Source organism: Amblyraja radiata, chromosome 27, assembly GCF_010909765.2.
Source record: "Amblyraja radiata isolate CabotCenter1 chromosome 27, sAmbRad1.1.pri, whole genome shotgun sequence".
In the NCBI taxonomy this organism is placed as follows: domain Eukaryota; kingdom Metazoa; phylum Chordata; class Chondrichthyes; order Rajiformes; family Rajidae; genus Amblyraja; species Amblyraja radiata.
In genome coordinates this window covers 27108495-27133304 of record NC_045982.1, presented here as the reverse complement: position 1 = coordinate 27133304, position 24810 = coordinate 27108495, and the positions used below count along the sequence as shown (strand labels likewise).

At 41.7% G+C, this 24810-nt stretch overlaps 1 protein-coding gene across 1 annotated transcript in view; it reads left to right on the top strand.

Annotated features, from left to right (window-relative positions):
* oscp1 (organic solute carrier partner 1) overlaps nucleotides 1-24810 on the top strand; it is a 32814-nt gene continuing 8004 nt past the window's right edge. Inside the window, exons 1-5 of the mRNA XM_033045436.1 lie at nucleotides 1-222; nucleotides 16130-16284; nucleotides 16865-17032; nucleotides 19229-19309; nucleotides 24012-24115. Coding sequence (XP_032901327.1) covers nucleotides 111-222; nucleotides 16130-16284; nucleotides 16865-17032; nucleotides 19229-19309; nucleotides 24012-24115 — 620 coding nt within the window. The 5' untranslated portion in view covers nucleotides 1-110. The remainder of the gene's footprint in view (nucleotides 223-16129; nucleotides 16285-16864; nucleotides 17033-19228; nucleotides 19310-24011; nucleotides 24116-24810) is intronic.

Here is a 24810-nt window from a genome sequence, read left to right as displayed (position 1 = left end):
TGGCTGCCAGCCTGCGTCATCGACCTGGCAACGGGCGCGTCAAGGCAACAGCAACGGGAGCGGGATCCGGATCTGCTTCTGCTCCGTGTGGGCCAACTGGCCGGCCCAACATGTCGCTCCGGACGCTGCCGCTGCTCTTCATCAACCTGGGCGGGGAGATGCTCTACATCCTGGACCAGAGGCTCCGGGCTCAGAGCATCCCGGGCGACAAGGCAAAGAAAGGTGCGGAGCTGCGATCCTGGCGCAATCCCCCGCGGCAGCTGGGCCCACCGGACCCCCTGCTGTTCCACTCCCCTCCCCCGGGCCCACCCTCCACCGGACCCCCTGCTGTTCCACTCCCCTCCCCCGGGCCCACCCTCCACCGGACCCCCTGCTGTTCCACTCCCCTCCCCCGGGCTCACCCTCCACCGGACCCCCTGCTGTTCCACTCCCCTCCCCCGGGCCCACCGGACCCCCTGCTGTTCCACTCCCCTCCCCCGGGCCCACCCTACCCCGAGTACCCCCCCCACCAAGCTTCCACCCCCTAGATCCCCCCCGCCCCCGGGTTCACTCCCCCGGGTAATCTCGAGGGTCCACCCCCGGGTCCGGACCACCACAAGGCCCCTTGTCCCACTCCTGACAACCCCGGGGTTCCACCCTCTCGGTCCCACCAATCTCAGCAAATTCACCCCGGACCCGTGGTTCACCCTCCCACCCACGAAGGCTCCCCTGGGGCTCTTTCCCAGCCCCAGAATCAAACACACATCCCCAACCACATCCCACTGTCCTTCGTTTCTATAATTCAGGGCAATAACATTCAATCAACGACCAGCATTTCATATTCAGCCCTGTCAGGAAACGTTTTGAAATATGAGCCCAATTATTTTTCCCACTTGCCATTCATACCGTAAACAGCTCTGGTGGGTAAACTGTAAACTTATGCATCTCCCCAAGCCCCAATGTCTCGGGTCAGGCAGATAGTAAACCCTATTTACTAGTTATTAGCCCTCACTATTCTCTCCCCTACAACACCAGGTCTCAAGTTTGCTAATATTTGCCCAATGTTTGCTGCTACAATAATGTTGTGTTTAAGATAATCACCACTATTAAGATGTAAATTAATCAGTAATTTGTGGTGAAGAGAACTCCCATGTGAACTGCAGGGGACTTTATGCTGCTTTCCCATTGGCTGTGTGTTAGCAGCAACTCATCGGAGCGTATGAAGATAAAAAAATAGAAGCAGAGGCTGACTGCATGACAATTTGACCATCATACGCTCTGATGTTTGGCGATAACCCTACTTTCCTGATTAGTTTGCATATTCCTTGAGAGTGACCCTTCCTCAGTCTGAAGAAGCGTCCTAACCTGAAACATCACCTGTCCATTCCCTTGCAGATCCTGTCTAATCCTTTGCGTTCCTTCACCACTCTGTCTTTTGCTCAAGATTACAACATCTGCGGTGTCAAACGTTTACACCTTGCATCACTCAAACAGGCAAAACAGTGATTAGTTCACGTTTGAATGTAACCTTCAGCTTGTATTGTATTATTGTCATTATCTATCCATTGCCATCTCTGTCCCTTGTGGCTTCAGAATTATCCACAAAGGTGGGAAATGAACTAAATGTATGTTTTCAGACTGGAGTTGGAAGCTATAATTATTTTAAATAGATTTTTTTTTCTTTTTCTGTTTCTTGAAGCTTGTGACATGTTTAAGGAAAATGGCTGCTATCTAGGCCAGTGCTGACCCAATTGGAAGTGTATGTGTATAAATATCTTGGAGATAGGATGAGGCTCCACTGTATTCTGTCTCCTTCCCTAGTCAAAGTTCTGAGACCTTTGTCATGGACATGCACAAACCTTTGACCTGGGCGAGGAGCAGTATTGGGAATCAAATTGACTTTTGGAAAGTGTGTAAGGGTTGCAATAAGTGAAGATGCTAGGTTATTTCCTGGGATAAGAGGGCTGTCCTATTGGGACCGATTAACAAAGTTGGATCTGTATTATTTGGAATAAAAGCATGAGCATCTTATTTAAACATGAAATCCTGCGGAGTCATGACATGATGGATGTTACGATGTTCAAGAGTTAATAGTGTTTAATTGCCATGTGTACTGACAATGGAATAATACATTTTTTAATTGTTGCTGCATAACAGGCCTATAAACGCAATTCAATACAGATAATAAACAATAAACTGTTTCTACCAGTGGGAAAATATCAAACAAGACATAGTTGCAAGATAAGGGAGTGGTCATTTAAAACTGAAGTGTGTTGGAACTTCTTGCAGAGGCTGGTAAATCTCTGGATGTTTCTACCCCAGAGGGTTGTGGAGACTAGAATATTGGAATTACTTAAAAAGAAGATGGATATATTTTAGTAAGCTCAGGAAATTGATGGTTATAGGGAAATTCCATAACAGAAGAGTTGAGTATGGGAGCAGTTCAGTGTGATCAATGCTTTCTTTGCCGACAAAAGGTGCCAGTACGCTAATTGTTTCTTGCTGTTGGTAGATCGGCGTCCTATAAGCTGCTTGAGCTGTTTAAGGGCGTGACTGCCTACTTTAATTAATACAGTTTATTTGTTAAACTTTAGTTTTCTTTTTGTAATATTAAAATGTGAAAATCAAGTTTTTAACTTTTTTAAGGTATGCAGTACAGGCTTGGGGAGCTGTGAAGCATACCACTGTACTATCTTCTTGTCATAGTCAATGAAGGAACCCCTTGTAGTGTACACCTGAAAGAGTACATGGTCACAGAAATGTGGAATAATGCAAAATAGTTGAGACAAATTTTGAGATTGGAGTAAATATGTGTTTAACATTGAGCATGTACTTGGTGAGCCAAATGACCTGTTTATGTGCGGAATTACTGATTTTGAACTGATTAATTAAATGTAGTAAAGTAGGGGAGGTGGACTAGATTGGAATAAAGGACTGTTCATTATTTGGTGTTGCCTCCAGGATTTTTATAAAGCATAATGAAACAAATGTGCAAGTATAGGTTCACATGCAGTCTTTGCAGTTGCGGCAGAGGTTCACCTGCACCTCCTCCAACCTCATCTATTGCATCCGCTGCTCTAGGTGTCAGCTGCTCCACATCGGTGAGACCAAGCGTAGGCTTGGCGATCGCTTCGCCCAACATCTCCGCTCGGTTCGCAATAACCAACCTGATCTCCCGGTGGCTCAGCACTACAACTCCCCCTCCTATTCTGAATCTGACCTTTCTGTCCTGGGCCTCCTCCATGACCAGAGTGAGGTCCACCGTAAATTGGAGGAGCAGCACCTCATATTTCGCTTGGGTAGTTTACACCCCAGCGGTATGAACATTGACTTCCCCAATTTTAGATAGTTCCTGCTTTCTCCTTCTTTCCCCTCCCCTTCTCGGCTCTCCCACAGCCCACTGTCTCCGCCTCTTCCTTTCTTCTTCCCGCCCCACATCAGTCTGAAGAAGGATCTCGACCCGAAACGTTGCCTATTTCCTTCGCTCCATAGATGCTGCCTCACCCGCTGAGTTTCTCCAGCATTTTTGTTTACCTACAAGTATAGATTCTCTTTTACGATGAGGTTGCACTGCATAATATTTTTGAGGTATTGGTTATTAGGGGTGTGTCATGGGAGGTGGGAGTAATTCAGTTGACATTAGGTTGAATGTTATAAGCAAAGCTCAACAGGTCTGGCAGCAGTGATCAAGGGAGCACTCCGAGCACCAACTTGCAGACTTGCCAAATGGGGCTTCTAAATATTGTTCATTTGAAACATTGTCCAGTTCCAGAAATGCAAATTCAGTTGTAGGTTAGTTCTTCCTTTGAGTCTATTCTGTCATCCAATTATCAACAAGGCTGATCTGTGATTTAACTCTGCAGACAAAACCTTGTGTCATTTAGGTGACGGATTTGCAAAGTTCTGTCTCACCAGCCTGGCTGGCTGGCTGGCTAACCCAAGAGTGTTTAATTGTCATATACATCGGGAATGGAATAACAAAATTCCTACTTGCTGCAACTTTACGGGCACATTAACACTATAACACAAAAAATAAACATTCAATAATACAATAAATTATCAGTAGTTCATGTGTTTAAGAAGGAACTGCTGATGCTGGAAAATCGAAGGTACACAAAAATGCTGGAGAAACTCAGCGGGTGCAGCAGCATCTATGGAGCGAAGGAAATAGGCAACGTTTCGGCCCGAAACGCTGCCTATTTCCTTTGCTCCATAGATGCTGCTGCACCCGCTGAGTTTCTCCAGCATTTTTGTGTACATATGAGTAGTTCATGGTAACCAGACCTTAAAAGTGCGATTTAAAGTATAGAGTGTTGACCACCAGGGGCGGCGAACGATTGGCAGCTCCGCCAACAGTCTGTTTGTTTTTTAGTCTTTTTTTAATTTTTAGTGCATTTTATAAGTCTGTGTAATTGTTCTCTGGTTTGTTTTATGTGGAGTGGGGGGTCGGGGGAAACTTTTTTTTCCGTTTCTTACCTTGCCGGAGACGCGATGTTTCCGGGTCGGGTCTCCGGTCGCTCTGCGGCCTACCATCGATGGAACTGGAGGCCTCCTTGGACCCTACCGCAGGGCGCGGACTTAATATCGGTGCCGATTCCTTGCCTGGGATCGCTCCAAATGCGGCCTGCGGATTTACCATCAAGAGCTTACAGTCGGGAGAGGCCAGTTCGGAGCTCTGACGAACGCGGAAGCTCAACCAGCCCCGAAGCTTCGATCGCCCGACGAGGGGGAGCTGACACCCCCCCCGATGCAGGAGCTGGATTGCCCTGACGCGGATGGCCCAAAACGCCACCGGCTTCGTGAGTCAAGATCGACCCGTCAACTGACGGCTCGAGGGCCCCCAACCACAGGAGAGCAAAGGGAAGAGATTGAACATTTTTTCGCCTTCCATCACAGTGAGGAATGTGGAGGTCACTGTGCTGGATGTTTATGTTAAAATGTGTTTTGTGTGTCTGTGCTTTTATTTGTATGACTGACTTGGCAAATGGAATTCCTCGTATGTTGCAAAACATACTTGGCTAATAAAGTATTATTGTGATTGTGAAACAAAGTCCATAATAGATCATTGCCGAGGTAGGGTTGTGGTCAGGGTGTGCAGTGTGGTTCAAGACCCCGACGGTTGATGGGGAGAAACTATCTTGAATCTTGAAATCACTGTTCTCAGGCTTCTGTACCTTCTTTCGCAAGGTAGCAGTGAGATGAGAGTGTTGGCTGCGTGGTGTGGGTCTTTGATATTGTCCACCTTTTTGAGGCAGTGGACCTTTTTCGAGGGTGGGAGGCAATTACATTATAGACCATGCAATGTCCACCACTAGTAGGCGTTCAATAGAGTATTCAGCGATGTGCAAAATCTCCCAAATTTCTGAGGAAGTACAGATGTTGATGAGCTTTCTTTGTGATTGTATTAATGTGATCGGCCCAGGACAGATCTTCAGAGATATGCATGCCCAGAAACTGTTGACTTTCTCCACTGTTGATAAAGACAGGTTTATGGATCCTCGGCTTTCCGTTCCTGAAGTCAAACATCATTGCCTTGGTCTTGCTAACATTGCTTTCCTTTATTGGTTCTGGCATCATTCAATCAGATTTACAAACTGCCTCCTGTACTCTGACTCATTATTACCCGTTATTCATTCAACGATGCTATTATTGTTGGTAAATTTAAAGATGGTGTTGGAGCTGTGTCTGGCTGCACATTTTGTGTGGATAGAGAGGGTAGAACAGGGGACTGAGCACCCAGCCTTAAGGTGCCCCTGTGATTATGGTTATCGAGGAGCAAGTGCTGTTGTCAATTTGTACTGATTGAGGTCTGCCAGTGAGGGAGTCGAGGATTCAATGGCATTTGGACGAGCAACAACCCGGATCTCTGATTTGTTCAGAGGGGATGATGCTGTTGAATGCCAAACTAGTTGACAAACAACAACGTGTTCCTAATGTCCAAATAGACCAGACTAGAGAGCCAACAAGATCGCAACTGCTATTATCTGTTGTGGCGAAGGAATATTGTGGTGGGTCTCTGCCCTTCACTCTGGCAGAAGTTGATATGCTCTGTAAAGAATCTTTCACAGCACTTCATCATAATGGATTTAAGTGCCATCGGTTGGTAGTAATTAAGGCACCTCCTTGTTCTTTGTGGGCACTGGTATTATAGATGTCCTTTCAAAGCAGGTGGGGACCTTGGACTATACCATTGAGAAGTTGAAGATGTCTACGAAAACTCTAGCCAGTTGGTCGTGCAGGTTTTAAGTATGCAGCCAGGTACACCATCAGGTAATAATAATAATAATAAATTTTATTTATGGGCGCCTTTCAAGAGTCTCGAGGACACTTTACAAAAATTTAGCAGGTAGAGAAAAAACATGTAAGGGGAATGAAATAAATAGTAGAGACATGACTAGTACACAAAGTAAAGACAGAATACAATTCAAAACACAATATGAGGCAATTAATGCACAGATGAAAAGGGAGGGGGACGTGGGGCTAAGGATAGGCAGAAGTGAAGAGATGGGTCTTGAGGCGGGACTGGAAGATGGTGAGGGACACGGAATTGCGGATCAGTTGGGGGAGGGAGTTCCAGAGCTTGGGAGCTGCCCTGGAGAAGGCTCTGTCCCCAAAACTGCGGAGGTTGGACTTGTGGATGGAGAGGTGACCGGCTGATGTGGTTCTGAGGGACCGTGAGGGTTGGTAGGGGGAGAGGAGGTCAGTGAGATATGGGGGGGGCAGATGGTGGAGGGCTTTGTAGGTGAGGATCAGGATTTTGTAGGTAATCCGTCACTGTAGGTACACCATCAAGGATTCATACGAGATTCAAACATCCATTTTCTCCAAATTCTATCAGATCTGTCAAATGTCTGCATCATGGTTTAGATCTGTAGTCTTGCTTTTGTTTAGATTATATTAAGAATATTGACCTCATTGCTCCAACTAAAACAGAAAGGGATTAACATCACATTAAGGTAGTGACATTTCCCCCACATCTACTCTTAGCAGTCCAACATAATCATTTTTTGGCTTCTCCAAAAGTAAAGGACCCAATCTGTTCAATCTTTGCATGTGGCTGTAATCTCAGTTCTTGTACCAAACTATTTAAACCGTCTTCAGACCATATTTATAACTTTTTGAAAGCATGAGTGTAAGAATCAAATGAGGGCAAGATGTTCGAGGCATTTAGGTACAAAATTAAGGTATAATGAAAGTGAAAGATTTAAGAAGACATTTGAAAATCAAATCAAGTATGTTTATTGGGCCACCCAGAGGGTTAAGCTAGCTGCAGGATTTGGATATGTTTAGTATACAAAACATCAGGGTGATTGGGGGGTTTCATAACACAGCACAAACATATGAAAACAATCTCTAATTAAGATTAAGTTTATGGACTCAATAAAGGCTAGGCGTTTGAGAGATGGTATAGGATTTGAACATTATGCTTATCTGTATTATTACATGGTTCAGTTGATTCTCTCCAGATGCATCCTGGAAGGATAAAATATATCATTAGATTTCTGCTGGGGCTTTTTTGCATTGTAGCTTGACATAACTTTTAAATCGTCATGCATTTTTGATGAATTCCTCAATGCAATCTTACAACACATACTGTGTTGTCACCCCAGTACTCTAGCATAGGACTCGGTTATCTAGCCACAGAGAGATACCACAGTATCTTACACCAACAAGTAGCCTGCAGGTTCAGTGAGCTCAAGTGTTGAGGGGGTGTCAACAGTTTTTTAATAATGTGAAATAGAAAGCAGTTTGTTATGTAGGATCTGGGCCAAAGTCATCACCAACTTATTCATATTGAAAATCTCAATGAATCTTGCTTCGTATAATAATATTTTTTCATCAGGCAACTATAGTTTATAAAATGATTGTGCATGTAAAAAATATTGTCATTTACTGTTCTTTTCATACATCTTGTAGATGACTGGCAAGAGGGAGACAGGAAACGAGGTATTGTAACTGTTCTCTATAGCTCTATAGCTACATACCCTACATAGGCTCGTAGATGTGCAGAATAAACCCTTCAGCCCTGGATGTTTGCCTTTTCTTCAACCAATTGGAGAAGGCAGACAGTTGTTATTTTCCTATTCCCACCCCCTCCTCAATTTGGTTTTAATAAAATAGAACTAAGCCATTAATCACACCAGGAAGTTTCTGCAAATGGAAGTCCAATGCCCATCTGCTCTTCCATCATCAGTCAAGACATGGGTGCAGTTTTACAGTGGGACCCATGGTGATGGAATAACACCTCGGGATCATCTGGAAAGGGGACTCGTAAGACAGGCACAAATTTAGCATGACCCAAATGTGTACTATATTGCCTGGTGTTATGAATAAGGACGCAGGCCCACAGTGCATGGCTCTATAGTGAAACTAAACATTTCAACACACAGGGAGACTGAATACTATGAGAAAGAGGAAGCACTCTCACCAGAGATCCAGGAGAAAAAGAACAAATTTTGTTCCAGACATTTGTTTTCACCATCACCCAGTTTCACCTCCAACCATCTCTCCCCACTCTCTTCTCAATGGATCATGCAGCATCTGTGGGGGGAATGAACACGCAACATTAGTAATTTTGTTGCTTCTGAAATAAAAGAGAATGATTGATCAGGCAAATGTATTATCTGTTAATCTCTCATCAGAACTGGCTAGTTCTGATAAAACTGCAAAAGCTAGTTGATTGGAAATTGTTAAATTCACATTTTTATCGTTCATATTCCGAAAATGAGATGTCATTTCTTAGGTTTATTATACATGATTTTTACAGTAATTGGTCGGTATGAAGAGGTTGAAGGTGGAAAGGTTGGAGTTGAAATGTGATGGAGAATTTAAATGATATCTTCCAATCTGCGAGAGATGAGAATAGAGAAGTTATGGGCCAACATCGTAACTGAATGGAAGTGTTCTGCAATGAATCATCCAATCTGCATTTGTTTTTTCTCGGGGCAGTGAAAACCACGTTTAAGGAAAACATCTTGGAAGCATTTGCTGTATAGAATCTCGTCATGTGAACAGGGACAGCAAAGCTTGAGAAACTGAGCAAATAGATTGGAGTCTCCTTGTTGGAGCCAGTTTGGGAGAAGATGTAAAAATATGAGAGCCTGTGCATTTATTAAACATGATTTTCAAGAATCTGGTCAGTATCAGTGAAGAATTAATGTGAAGAATGCTAATCAAACCCACTCCTCCAATGCTGACTGCTGGCCCTATGAAATGTAAACATTTTGTTTTCATTTGTATTCAAATATCTCTACATTAATGGAATATCCCCTCTTGTAAAATTGCATTTTCATTGTCAAAGAGGTCATTATGACCTACTTCCATCTGATTCAGATTATTTTATTGTGACACGCACTGAGTGCAATGAAATTCCTTATTCACATGGAGCTCACAGAGCGAACAGTATACATACAGTAATCATAAATTCAACAATAAATATAATGATGAGTGCAAAACAGAAGAATAGTGTAATCTTGTAGAACAATCTGAAGTACCGTAAAATAAACTTAAAGTACAATAGCGAAATAACTAAATGAGGTAGAGTTGAGAATAAGAGTACATGACAGCATCTCTAGGAATGGTGTGTGAAAAAGAAAGTCCTTTTTTGTAGATTAAAAGGTGCCAGTATGGATCTTTAATAAACATATGTGTTACACGGCTGGAAAACAAAATAATGACAGTTAACTTTTGAGAGGTGCCGGTACATTGTACTGATACGTACCGTCTCAAATACAGCACTACAAAGATGATTGGTTCAGGAGTCTGATAGCAGTGAAGGAGCTGTTTTTAAGTCTGGACTTCAGGGCTTTCAGTTTCCTGTATCTTCTCCCAGAAGGTAGAAGAGAGAAAAGGGGATGGCCAAATGCTTGGCAATACTTCCCGCCTCTCTGATGCAACACGCCATAAATATGAACTGGATTGAAGAAAATGATGAGCCTGTGATGGACTGGACCGTGTTCACAACTCTCTGCAGGTTCAGGCAATCAAGAGCTGAGTAGTTGCCATACCAGGCTGAAATGCAGCCTGTCAGAATACTGTCTATTGCATAATCTGTAGATATTCAAGAGAATTTGCATGGACATGCTGAGTCTTCTCGGATGCCTGAGAAAGTAAATATATTGATGCGCTTTCTTAATCACTCCATCAGTATGAAGGCACCTGGAGGTTGCCTCGATAAGGATGCCTAGGAATTGAAGCTGTCGACCATCTCTACAGCAGCTCTGTATGAGAACCTTCTTGGGTCAGCAACTCTTTTGTCTTGCTGGTGACAAATAGGTAAATAGTTTGTAAGAACCACGATCATTGTCTTTGAATGGATTTCATTGGCAATACACTTTTATAACATAAATAAAGGGAGACCTGGATAAGTTGATCACTGTTGGATTTGTGCATGTGGGTACTTTGTAATAATGTTGAAAGATTTTAACTTCTTATTCTTAATGCAAAATTTACACCAACAGTTACTTAGAAAACCAGCTTGATCACTTTTGTATTCACCTACAAAGAGTGATGTATTTTCAATACCTTCTGGAGGTTTTAGATCCTGACATACAAAACTTAACATGAAACTAAAAAAGACACAAATTGTGTAACTCAGCAGGTCAGGCAGCATTTCTGAAGAACATAGATAGATGACGTTTCTGATCGGGACCCTTCCTCAGCCTGAATGTAGTGAGGGGAAAGAAAGCTGGAAGAGAGGAGGGACATAACAAAGCCTGGCAGGTAATAGGTTGATACAGATGAGGGAGGTTATTGATAGGCAGATGGTGGACATAGGCCAGAGATGAAAAGACAATGTGCGAGACAAAAGGATTGAAGAGTTGTGAATTGTGATGCTAGAGGAAGGAATGTAGGGGAGAAATGGGTGCGAGTCCAGGTGGGACACAGGAGTGGGGATCGGGAAAAGGGGAGAGGATTTAGAGGAGATGAAGGGAGAGGGTTTTATAGTTACAGAAAATTGGAGAAGACCATGATAAATTTGGAGAAGACCATGTTCATACCATTGTGTTGTAAGATATCCAAGTGGAATATGATGAATTGCTTCTCCTGTTTGTGTGTAGCCTCACTCTGGCATTGGAGTAAGCCCAGGTGATATAGGTTAAAATGGGAATAGGACAAAGAGTTAAAGTGCTTTGCAACCGGAGGATCCAGTAGGCCTTGGTGGATTGAGCACAAGTGTTCGATGAGACTGTTGCCGAGTCTACACTTGGTCTTGGTGATGTACAGGAGGCCACATTGGGAATACCGGATGCAGTAGATGAGGTTAGAGTAAATGCTTGTGGATCTCTGTCTCACTTGGAAGACTGGAGTCTGTGGATGGAGGTGAGGGAGGAAGTATAGGGGCAGGTGTTACATGTCTTACATTTTTTTTTAAAGTCAATTTTATTCGTCACATGCACCCGAAGGTGCAGTGAAATTAATTTGCCAGCAGCGACACACTTAAAAAGAACACACAATACACAATAAGATTTAACACAAACATCCACCACAGCATTCTTCACTGTGGTGGAAGGCACAAAGTTCAGCCAGTCCTCCTCCTTGGTTCACCCGTGGTCGGGGCCATGAACCCTCCGTAGTCACCGCTACGGACGGCCCAATGTACAGGCCCTCTCGTCTGGATGATCCACACTTCGACATTGGGACGGTTGAACACACTCCACGGCCTGGTGCCCTAATTGGCACTTTCTTACTGGAGACTGCGGCTTCAGAATGTTATAGGCCGGCGGTCGGAGCTCTTCTCCGGCGACCCCCGGCAAGGGATCCCAGACTCCGGATGGTAAGTCCACCGCCCCATGATGTCAAAGTCACTCCTCTCTGGTGACCCCCGGTCGGAGCACTCCTCTCTGGTGACTCCCGGCAAGGGTTCGCCCGCTCCGTGATGGAAAAGTCCACGCTGTGCCCGCTACTGAAGCTCTTGGGCCCGACTCCGGGAAAGGCCGCTCCAATCCATGCTGTTAGGCCGCGAGGGAGGCAACATGGAAAAAGTCGCCTCACCGTCGAGGAGGCGACCGAAAGTGGTCCCCCCCTTCCCTCCCCTACACAAGACATACCGAGAGACATTAAAGCAAACATTTGGACACACTAAAAAAAAAAAAAGTCTAAATAACGAACATGTTGATGGCAGGGCAGCCGACTCGCAGGACCCCCACCGACCCATTGCAGGGAAAAGTACCTGGGGAGGGGTTGATTTCGGTGGAACGGGATGAGTGAACCAAAAACTTAACATGAAACTATCATACAGAACAGTTAAAGCTCTCGATTTGAGCAGTTTTGTAACAGTTCGTATGATTGGATTTTAATTCACACATACTAATATGTGGGTAGTGTAGAAGATGAGTTTGTTTTGCATTTTGATCAGTTTTATCAAACAACATACAATGTAACAAGTTAATTTTACACCTTGTCATAATATTTGGGACAAAGACCCATAATTTATTTATTTCCATAATTTGAGATTTGTAATAGAAAACAAACAGGTGGTTAAAGTGCACATTGTTAGATTTTATCAAAGGGTATTTTTATACATTTTGTTTTCACCATGTAGACATTACAGCTGTGCTTATACATAGTCCCCCCATTTCAGGGCACCATAATGTTTGGGACACATGGCTTCACAGCCGTTTGTAATTGCTCAGATGTGTTTAATTGCCTCCTTAATGCAGGTATAAGAGAGCTCTCAGCACCTAGTCTTCCATCACCTTTGGAAACTTTTATTGCTGTTTATCAACATGAGGACCAAAGTTGTGCCAATGAAAGGCAAAGAAGCCATTATGAGACTGAGAAACAAGAATAAAACTGTTAGAGACATCAGCTAAACCTTAGGCTTACCAAAATCAACTGTTTGGAACAAAAATTGTAAATTCTTGAGTGGCCTAGTCAATCACTCGATCTGAACCCAATTCAGCATGCCTTTTTTTTATATGCTAAAGAGAAAACTGAAGGGGACTAGCCCCCAAAACAAGCATAAGCTAAAGATGGTTGCAATACAGGCCTGGCAGAGCATCACCAGAGAAGATACCCAGCACTGGTGATGTCAATGAATCGCAGACTTCAAGCAGTCATTGCATGCAAAGGATATGCAACAAAATACTAAACATGACTCCTCTCATTTACATGACATTGCTGTGCCCCAAACATTACGGTGCCTTGATAAAAATCAGGGCTGTGGAGTCATTGTCGTCGAGTCGGAGTCAAAGCAATTTTGGTGCTGCTGGAGTCCCGACTCCAGCTCCAACCCCAACATAAATTTCAGACACCACGTAAATCGGAAAAAATCCCGCTTTTTAAACATACCGCACACTTTATTTCCACCCGAGAGAATGAGAAATCACATCTGTGCTGCCATCTGGCGGCAGAAAGACGAGAAACAAAACGTAAACAAATGCCATCAAATGAATACAGATTATGAATTTTCATGATTTACTGCAAAAGAAATCGTAAGTGATGATGAATTCGTTCTCAACAGCAGTAATCACTAGTCTTGGCAAAGCGTCAAAGAATTTGGTAATTTTTCGTCAATACAAACCATAATTTCAACTTTCAGTGGGATGCTTGAAACAATATTCTAGGTTAAAAGGTTAGTAAGGGGTTGGGTAATGAAGGAAAAGAATAGGCTTATTTAGGTAAAAGTATAGTAAACAATGTCTAACCTAAACTAACGGGGTGGGCTGCATCCCCTTAATCCCTCAAAACAAGTTTCCTCAAATTATTTTAATTAACAACAATGAATAGAGACTACTAAAGTGAGTTAACAAAGGTAAGTAAAGTATGTCAGTTCTTCCGCTGGTATTTACTGTACATCTAATGAAATGCCATCTTGTGTAATGTCATCATAGCAGATTTAGAATTATTATACCAAGGGGTGGGAGTCAGATACACAAGAAATCAACGAGTCGGGTGTTTTGGGTATCGACTCCAGGCTGAAATGGGGGGACTATGTATAAACACTGCTGTAATTTCTACATGGTGAAACCAAAATTTATAAAAATGGCCTAAAGGTAATTAAAATCTGACAATGTGCACTTCAACCAGATGTGATTTTTTTCTATTACAAATCTTAAATTGTGGAGTACAGAGGCAAATAAATAAATGATGTGTCTTTGTCCCAAACATTATGGAGGGCACTGTATGTAATGAGGCAGGATTAATTAGTAATTTCAGATAAGGACATTTGTGAGTAAAATGATCCCAATATTCTGCAATTTAATCTGTTTTAGAAAGAAAAAAAAATATTGAGTTGGAAACTAGTATATTGAATATTAATCAGATTGTATTGATTTCACTGGTGGATTTATTGCAGTAGATTGGGGGAAAATAAAAGGTTCAACAGCAGTGGAAAGGCAGAGTGTAGCCAAAATAACAGACTCATTTTGAGTCTGGAAAATAATGTTATTCTGCGGAATAAAGTAATGGCAGAGTGGTAAATAAATATTTTGGAAGTCTTTGTTGCAGAGGATGTAACAAATACATCTGAAACACTATAGAAATAAACGGCAGCAAAAAAAATAAGGAACTTGCATTACTGGATAAATTAAGGTAGACTAAAACTGATCAAATCCTCTGGACTGCATCCTAAGTTTCAAAATGAGAGAGCTACAGACATAGTGGATGCATTGCAGATCCTCCAAGATTCCTTGGATTCTGAAATGGGTAACAAATGTAAGACTACTACTTCAATAAGGTGGTTGATTTGAAAATGCAATGTATTTCCCCACAGAGAAAGTGGTGACAAGCAACTTTAATGATATTATGATTTTCTGATTCTGCAAGGTATTACGAAGGGAAAATAACGGTTGTCATTTTTTTAGAGATATAACTATTGGGACTGATGCGGGGAAATTAGTGGATTTTCAAGGTAACTCAAGGTTATTACATAAAATAAGCATCAACCCTGATTTCTTTGTATAAAGTAAAATGGTTAAGAGATATGTGAGATTTGCAAAAAGACAGGCGAGTTAAACATGGGGGTTAGAAGGTGAATACCATGTGTATCATCCACAGATTGCCTCAGGCATGCATAGCAGTCACTGCCCATCCCTGACATGCTGTTTCCACCCTAGCTGCCCCACTCCCCTGGCTATACTTGCTACTGGCAGTCCTATGGGTCTAACCATCCAAAAGCATGGCTTCACAGTCTCTGCTGCCAAGTGTTTTTGAACAGTTTGTAACTTTCTCTGATCAAAGAAATTCCAATTAAAAAAAATCATTGTTTTTATAGATTTTATATCCACTTTAAATGCTATAAATTTTAAAAAAAAATACTTGCACGTTTCCCTTCCTATCTCAACTCAGGATGTCTCTGCACCACCCTAGACTTGGTGGTGAATCCATAGACAGAGTGAAGGCCACATGTTTGCTTAGAAATCTATGAAAATCTATAGCTTTAGAGGCCACTTGCCCATCATGTCTGTGCTGGTTGAAAAAGAGATGTTCAGCCAAATCCCATCTCTGTCACTAGGACTGTAACCCTGCGGTTCAGGGCAATTCCAGCACATGTCCAAGAGTTGTTAAATGTGCCAAGGGTTTCTGTCTCTGGAGGTACTGAGTTTTTTAAATTATTTTTTTATTGAAAGCATATGTACACGTGATAATAAACGACAAACTGGTTACAGAGTTCTTACATAGCTTCAATTTTTTAAGGTTTTATTTAAAGAAAAGAAATAGTGAAAGAAAGAGATAAGAGAAACTGTAAGCTAATAGAAAGGAAAGGAGAGCAAGAAAGAAAGGAGATTACAAATATAAAAATTGTGGAGATAAATCCGGGAGATGTTGAGTATAGTTGTTCATCTAACCCTAAAGGTACTGCGTTTCCGACTCCTATCCTTGTCTGCTATCTGGTACAATAAATCTGAGTTCATTTTTCAGCTCTAACTAATAGGAATAGATCATTCCTGCTTACTCTATCCAGGCACCTCATCATTTTATGCACTTGAATTAATTCACAGCTTGGGTTCTATTCCAAAGAAAACATCCTTTTTTGATTCAATCCTTCCGCATACCTCAGATTTTTCATCCTCCATAAGTTTTATGTACTCCAGCGTAATCACATTTTTCCTGCTCAACTGTTCAGTTCTGCCCATGATATGTTATTTACCTGCTAGGCTGGCGAAGAAGATGCTTATGATTGTAATTTCTTTCTGCTTTTTTCCAGTAATGAACGACATTGTCAGTACAATGTTTAATAAAAAATTCATGGAAGAACTGTTCAAACCTCAGGAGCTGTATTCTAAGAAAGCCCTCAGAACTGTGTTTGATCGACTGGCGCATGCCTCCATTATGAGGCTAAACCAGGCTAGCATGGACAAGGTGAATAAATCCTTCTAATGAATTGACTGTTTTATCAATATGCAAGTAATTTAACTACTAACGAAAACATAAAATTAGATTCTGGTTTTAATCAAAAAATAGAAAATGCTTTTTACATCTGCTACTGGTCTGAGCCAGACCCTTAAAATTGACACAGTCCACGACTGTGGCTTATGCTCTGATGTCAATGTTTCTTATTTGGCCAGTCACACTCCCAACTCAAACCAATGGCCCAACTTCACCCTTTCACATATCTTGGGTTAATAGATGTGGGCAGCAACCATCTGTAGCTAAATCTAGTTTCTTAAAATTATGCACGAACAATAAATGGGACTCTTACTGTTTGCGAGCTCCTGTGGACTGATCAGTTGGTTCACATTGTGAGCCAGCAACTTACTTCCCCACCTCAGTTGATGTAGGGTTGGAATCATAGGCCTCGGGTCAAATAGAACACATGGTAACATCTCAGGGGCAGACTGGGGTGAGGAAGGGGCAGAAAGAAACAAAGATGGTGGGTGAAAGAAAATTATATTTTTCCCTGTGTGCATTGGGTATTTTTATCTTTTTCCATATGCCCCAGCTCTATGACTTGATGACGATGGCATTAAAATACCAAGTACTCCTCTGCCCACGGCCAAAAGACCTCATCTTGGTCACGTTCAATCATATGGATGCAGTCAAGGACTTTGTACGTGATTCTCCAAGCATTTTAAACCAAGTAGATGAGACATTCCGACAACTGATCGAGGTGGGTGTTGTTTTTACACTTGATGCTGTGATTTTTACCAACACAAAGCAAATATTCAACCACAAATCAATTTCTTCTTGAACACGAAGCTTATACAGCGGTGGTCTGGTGACATCTTTCAGTGAACAGTCAATATTATCTAGGAGATAGTAGTTCATTTGAGGAATGATTCAGTAGGAGGGTACATGAGAAAAAGAAGACTACAATGTCACCTACCTTGGTATGTAGAGAATTATTTGCCATTATTCAATGTGATTATGTTCCAGATGAGATATGAGTGGGATATGCAGGGGAAATTAGAATAAAATACAAGTGCAGAAGGAACATTGGGTGAAATGTGGCTTGAATGGCAAGAGCTTGTGGCAGGGGCAGCTGAAGGGATGTATTAGCAAAATGATGACAAAGTCCACTAGTTTCTCAGTGATGGTGGGAAAGAATGGCAGGAGAGAGTGGATTTAAGGTTCAGTTGAACGTAAAACAGCAAGGTGTTATTTTTGAATTTTCAGATCAGAAGAGTGTATGACACTGAAAGTTAGAATAAATGTTTACATCTCTAATTTGAATTTACATTTCAGTCTGAAGAAGGGTCTCGACCCGAAACGTCACCTATTTCTTCTCTCCATAGATGCTGCCTCTCACGCTGAGTTTCTCCAGCATTTTTGTCTACCTTCGATTTTTCCAGCATCTTAAACATTTCTAATTTGTATCTGTTGCTCTTAACCTTTTATCTAGCTCCTCTAATGTTTATAATGGAGACATAAGCAACATTATGCTGTATAATGGAGAACACTAGGTCCCTCTGAATAAAATTGTAGAAATCTAAAATAAAAAGGCAAAAATATTCTGAAATTAACAGCATGTTTGGCAATATCTATGGAGTGAAGAACGTAGTGAAGGTTTTGGACTGATAACCTTTCATAAGTTGCATTCTGAATTGTACAGATGAAAAGTGAAAGTGTAATTTTTTTCTAAATTGCCAGTTGACATGCTACTTGCAATAAAAGGAAATTGGTGGTAATAAAAAGGAATTGCAGATGCTGGTTTGTACCAAACATAGCCACAGAATGCTGGAGTAACTAAGTGGGTCAGGCAGCATCTCTGTAGAAAATGGATAAGTAAGAATGTCTGACGAAGGGTCCTGACCTGAAATGTTACTTAAGGGCCTGTCCCACTGTGGCGACCTAATTGACGAGTTTAAAAGAGTTTGAGTAAGTATCATATTGAAGACCTCCTTCGACTATGTAGAAGACCTCCTTTGACCTCCTTCGACTATGTTGAAGACTAGCTTCGACTAGCCGGGAAAATTGGACACCGAATTGTGGAGAATGAAGACGACCTCCTTCGATCTCCCTTCGACTATGTTGTAGACTATCTATGATTCCCTTCGACTACCCTTGATTACCTACCAATAACATGCCGACCTACTACGACCTACCTCGACTAAACCTACGAGGGAAAAAAACCCCCACGTTATTTATTTATTTATATATATTTTTTCCCGTTGCCACCTTTCTTTACTCGCGGGCCTTTTTCAGCATGTTGAAAAATACGCCGCGACCTAGCTGAGGCCTCGATTATGCCGGGACTACTCTCGAGCATGAAGGAGAGTTACAAAGACCTCCTAGGACCTCGTGTCGACCATGCTGCGAGTATGAGTCGAGGGCAAACTCTTCTGAACTCGCGGATTAGGTTGTCGTAGTGGGACAGCCCCTTTATCCATCTTCTCCTGTGATGCAGTTGCCCTTGCATTTTGTGTCTATCTTTGGAAATTGGTGGTGTTGTCGATAGAGAGGTAGGTTGTATAAGGGTATAATGTTGGATGGAATGTTGAGTGGAGCATTGGCTGATGGAATTCCAAATCCCAACAAGTGCAAGGTGATGCATTTTAGGAAGTCAAATCAGGGAACAACATATATATAGCAAATGGTAGGATGCTGCGGAATGTTGATTAACAAAGGGACTTTGGGGTTCAAATTCATAATTCCCTGAAAGTGGCAATACAGATAGGTTGGTGAAGTAGACACGCTCAGTGGTTTCACGAGATAGAGTATGGCCTATAAAAGGTCATGCACAAACATAACACGATGCTGTGTTAAGATAATGCTTTGGATGCATAAGAATTACACTCTTATTGCATCTTGGAATTTGCTAGTTTGGCATTTAATGCGTATGTTTCTACCTTTCTTTAATTGACAGTTGTACAGCTGCCTACCTGTTGGGGAGTTTCAACTCATCAGGCAAACCCTGCTCATTTTCTTTCAGGACTTGCATATCAGGGTAAGTGGTCTCCCAGTTCCATGATGACACGAGTAATAGATGAGAAGTAGCTTGTTTAGTCCCTTCCATATTCTCTTCATTTGGTAGGATCATGGCTGACCTTTTTCCTCAATATCACTGTCTATATGAACCGTGTATCTCTTAATTGTCTCATACCCAAAAATCTATCAAACTGCCTTGAATACACTTAATTACATAACCTCATAGTTTGAGACCCAAATATGCTTATCTGTCTTCAAGGTGACAACATTTCTTCTGTGACCAATCTTTTGCTTTGACACTTGTTTCTAAATATACCAGTCAGGGGAAACAACATCCCTACATATAACCAGGCAAGCCCTTAAGCATTCTTATGTTCTCTCATTGTTCTAAACTTGGGATAGTAATAGCCCATCTCTACGTCTGTGACAGACCAGTGTCCAGCCCACCCCTATCTGCGCAATACCAAGAATCAGTCTGGTGAAGCTAATGCACACCCGCTATCACAAGTAAGTCTTTCCTTAAATAAGAAGACCAGACCTTTACACAATTTTCCAATGCAGTCAAATCAGGACCTTTTTTTATAATTGTAGCAAGATCTCTTGCAATATCGTTTGTTTTCCTAATTATTTTCTATACCTGCATCTTAAATGTATAGCAGTTTGTTTCGGAGTACACACAGGTCCCTCTGGACACCAACACTTGTCTCTCGCTTACCGTTTCAAAAGTATCCTGATTTCCTCTTCTTTCCCCAAATTATGACTTCATTCCTTTCCACATTGTATTCAATAACCCAATCTTATTTTATAGACTGTCTCAATCCCTTTAAAGTCTTCACTGCTCACAACTCGGACTATCACCTAATTTCATCAGTAAACTTGGATATATTATACTGGACACTGCATCTAAATCATTGATACGATTACTGACTCCTTGCCAGATCCAACTAGTCAGTTACACAGCCTGAAAATGACACATTCCTTTTCTCTCTACTGTTTTTAAGCCAATCCTCAAACCATATCAGTCTATTACCCCAGTCTGAAGAAGAGTCTCGTCCTGAAACATCACTTATTCCTTTGCTCCATAGATGCTGCCTCATCCGCTGAGTTTCTACAGCATTTTTGTCTACCTTTGATTTTTCCAGCATCTGCAGTTCTTTCTTAAACAGTCTGTTACCTCTGATCCCTTGTGCCCTAATTGTGTGTAAGAATTTTATGATTTTCAGCATAGAAATCACCTGCCCCCCCCCATACCCTCTACTTTCAGTATGAAGAAGGGTCCTGACCCAAAACAACTCCAGAGATGCTGCCTGACCCGCTGAGTTACTCCAGCACTTTGTGTCTATCTTTGGTATAAACCAACATCGGCAGTTCTTTTTTTCTACATCTTATCCGCCAGGTTAAGACTCTATATTTTCGAGAAACTTGAAAGATACAAGTTGGTGGCGGAAACATGACGACTCTTGTGTACTGTCTCAATATATTCTCACTTACACTCTTGTACTTGGGTATGAGTGTGCTTCTGTATAGTAAGATTTTACTGAATTGCATGCACTCCTCTGTCAAGCTTCTCATGTTTGCGGACAACACAACCCTGATTGTACTGATCCAGGATGGGGAGGAATCTGCCTACAGACAGGAAGTCCTGGTGCCATCGCAACAACCTGGAGCTCAACGCTCTCAAGACAGTGGAATTGATTTGAGACTTCAGAAGAGCTCCCCCTCCCCTCACCCCACTCACCATCAACAACACCACAGTCACATCTGTGGAGTCTTTTAAGTTCCTGGGAACCATCATCTCCAAGGACCTTAAGTAGGGGGCTACCATTGACTCCACAGTCAAAAAGGCACAACAGAGGATGTACTTACTGCGGCAGCTGAGAAAGCACAATCTGCCACAGGCAATGATGGTCCAATTCTATACAGCCATCGTGGAGTCTGTCATCACCTTCTCCATCATGGTCGTCTGGTTTGGATCGGCCACCAAGCACGACATCCGGAGGCTGCAGGGAATCGTCCGATCAGCTGAGAAGGTTATTGGCTGCAACCTTCCCTCCATTGACGAACTGTACACTGCAAAGGCCAGGAAGTGAGCGGGTAAGATCATGTCTGACCCCTCTCACCCTGGCCACAAACTCTTTGAATCGCTTCCCTCTGGATGGCGACTCCGGACTGTCAAAGCTGCCACAGTCAAACATAAAAACAGCTTTTTTTCCACGAGTAGTAGCTCTACTCAATAACCAAAAATCTGTAGCCTCCTTTTCCTCTGGTATTTTATTTAATTCACATGTTTAATCGATAATGTTTTATTATTAATGTTTAATGGTTTATGTGTTATTCCTAACTGTCATTGTATGTCATGTTATCACTTGCGGGCTGAGCACCAAGGCAAATTCCTTGTATGTGAATACTTGGCCAATAAACTTATTCATTCACAAAAATGACTTTCACTGTACCTGGGTACATGTGACAATAAAGTACCATTGATTCTCTTTTATCGATTCTACTAAGCACTATCTAGAAACACTCATATTTATCCCATTATTTCTCATTTTGGAGTTCCTACAATTGTAAGAGCAATATTTGTAAAGATAAAGTTATTTTATTTTAATTTTGGCCAAAGGTGAAAAAATGGTGATATTTGCTTTTATATGCAATTTGGGGGGAAAAAACAAATAGAAAAGAGATGACACAACTAATTAAGGGAACTTTTCAGAAACGTTCCTCTTGGGCCAACCATCTCAAACTTCAACCCCTTGGATCAATTGAACAAGTTCTGAGAGAGTGGGAGTAACTAAAAAATATTATGAATCATAACATTCTCAACTCGCAAACTCATTCATCTCCCTTGTGAAGAATTGCAATGAAACTAGAAACTACAATTTAGATCCCAAATAAATCAACATTTTCATTATCGTTTGCTTAAAATAAAATCTTTTAATATGCTGATTTTCCTTTTACCATTAAATAGGGATTGGGTACCTGAGGATGGTGGTTGCTACGTACTCGTGTACAGTGGCTTGCAAAAGTGTTCATACCCCTTGAACTTTTCCACATTTTGTCACGTTACAACCACAAATGTAAATGTATTTTATTGGGATTTTATGTGATAGACCAACACAAAGTGGCGCATTATTGTGAAGTGGAAGGAAAATGATACATGGTTTTCAAATTTTTTTACAAATAAAAAACTGAAAAGTGTGGCGTGCAAAAGTATTCAGCCGCCTTTACTCTGATACCCCTAAATAAAATCCAGTGCAACCAATTGTCTTCAGAAGTCACCTAATTAGTAAATAGAGTCCACTTGTGTGTAATCTAATCTCAGTATAAATACAGCTGTTCTGTGAAGGCCTCAGAGGTTTGTTGGAGAACATTAGTGAACAAACAGCATCATGAAGCCCAAGGAACACACCTGACAGGTCAGGGATAAAGTTGTGGAAAAGTTTAAAGCAGGGTTAGGTTATTAAAAAAATATCCCAAGCTTTGAACATCTCACGGAGCACTGTTCAATCCATCATCCGAAAATGGAAAGAGTATGGCACAACTGCAAACCTACCAAGACATGGCCGTCCACCTAAACTGACAGGCCGGGCAAGGTGAGCATTGATCAGAGAAGCAGCCAAGAGGCCCATGGTAACTCTGGAGGAGCTGCAGATATCCACAGCTCAGGTGGGAGAATCTGTCCACAGGACAACTATTAGTCGTGCACTCCACAAATCGGGCCTTTATGGAAGAGTGGCAAGAAGAAAGCCATTGTTGAAAAAAAACCATAAGAAGTCCCGTTTGCAGTTTGCCACAAGCCATGTGGGGGACACAGCAAACATGTGGAGGAAGGTGCTCTGGTCAGATGAGACCAAAATTGAAGTTTTTGGCCTAAATGCAAAATGCTATGTGTGGTGAAAAACTAACACTGCACATCACCCTGAACACACCATCCCCACTGTGAAACGTGGTGGTGGCAGCATCATGCTGTGGGGATGCTTTTCTTCAGCAGGGACAGGGAAGCTGGTCAGAGTTGATGGGAAGATGGATGGAGCCAAATACAGGGCAATCTTGGAAGAAAACCTGTTAGAGTCTGCAAAAGACTTGAGACTGGGGCGGAGGTTCACCTTCCAGCAGGACAACGACCCTAAACATACAGCCAGAGCTACAATGGAATGGTTTAGATCAAATCATATTCATGTGTTAGAATGGCCCAGTCAAAGTCCAGACCTAAATCCAATTGAGAATCTCTGGCAAGACTTGAAAATTGCTGTTCACAGACGTTCTCCATCCAATCTGACTGAGCTTGAGCTATTTTGTAAAGAAGAATGGGCAAAAGTTTCAGTCTCTAGATGTGCAAAGCTGGTAGAGACATACCCCAAAAGACTTGCAGCTGTAATTGCAGCGAAAGGTGATTCTACAAAGTATTGACTCAGGAGGGCTGAATACTTTTGCATGCCACACTTTTCAGTTTTTTATTTGTAAAAAAATTTGAAAACCATGTATCATTTTCCTTCCACTTCACAATAATGCGCCACTTTGTGTTGGTCTATCACATAAAATCCCAATAAAATACATTTACGTTTGTGGTTGTAACGTGACAAAATGTGGAAAAGTTCAAGGGGTATGAAAACTTTTGCAAGCCACTGTATGCTCATCGGCAACATGTGTCATGAAAGGAAATGTATAATGGTAGCACATGTTATAATTTATTATTTAATGTGTTTAATTTATCTCTTTAGGTCTCCATATTTCTGAAGGATAAGGTTCAGAATTCTAATGGCCGATTTGTGCTGCCAGTTACTGGGCCTGTACCTTGTGGAACACACGTTCCAGGGCTGATAAGGTAACACATTGGTTTATTCGCACGTGTCTGTACCTTCCCATTGATGATTTCCTGACCACGTGGCCACCATCTTGCCTTCCTCCATTGCAGCAGAAGGAAAGTTATTTGCTTTAAAAATTATGTCCTCTTATTCCTTGCTATTTTCTAAATATAATTGTGTTGGCTCTGTGCGATCTTCTAAAATGTAAGCATGCAATTGCTCAGTTTGTTTTTTGGCATTTTTCCCCACGCTAAATCATTATGTCTAATGATCGTTCTGTGAAACACGCACTAAATCACAAAGCAGGAATTCCATCCACATAAACACATTAACACAAAAAAGCTCAATTAACTCATTTAATTGAAATCATCGCTAAAATTATTCAACTCATCGTCTCTGTAGGGCAGTGATCCCACCAACATTACAACACTTTCCACAGTAAACTGGTTCCAAATGACCTGTGGACATTCCAGCAGAAGCAGATTGAATTATTGTAAACAAAAATTTGAAAGTTGGGTATCCATGAATAATAATTGAAGAACTTATTTCAGAGTCGGGGCATCTGGTGAGAAGACTGCTCCAGGGTCATTAAAGTCATCCTTCTCTCTCTCTCTCATTTAGATCAGTAATAGATAGAAAAGGCACTGATGAATAGTAAAGGAAAATTAACTGGATTATTCATAAACCTTTAGCTGGTGATCAATTCCATTATTTT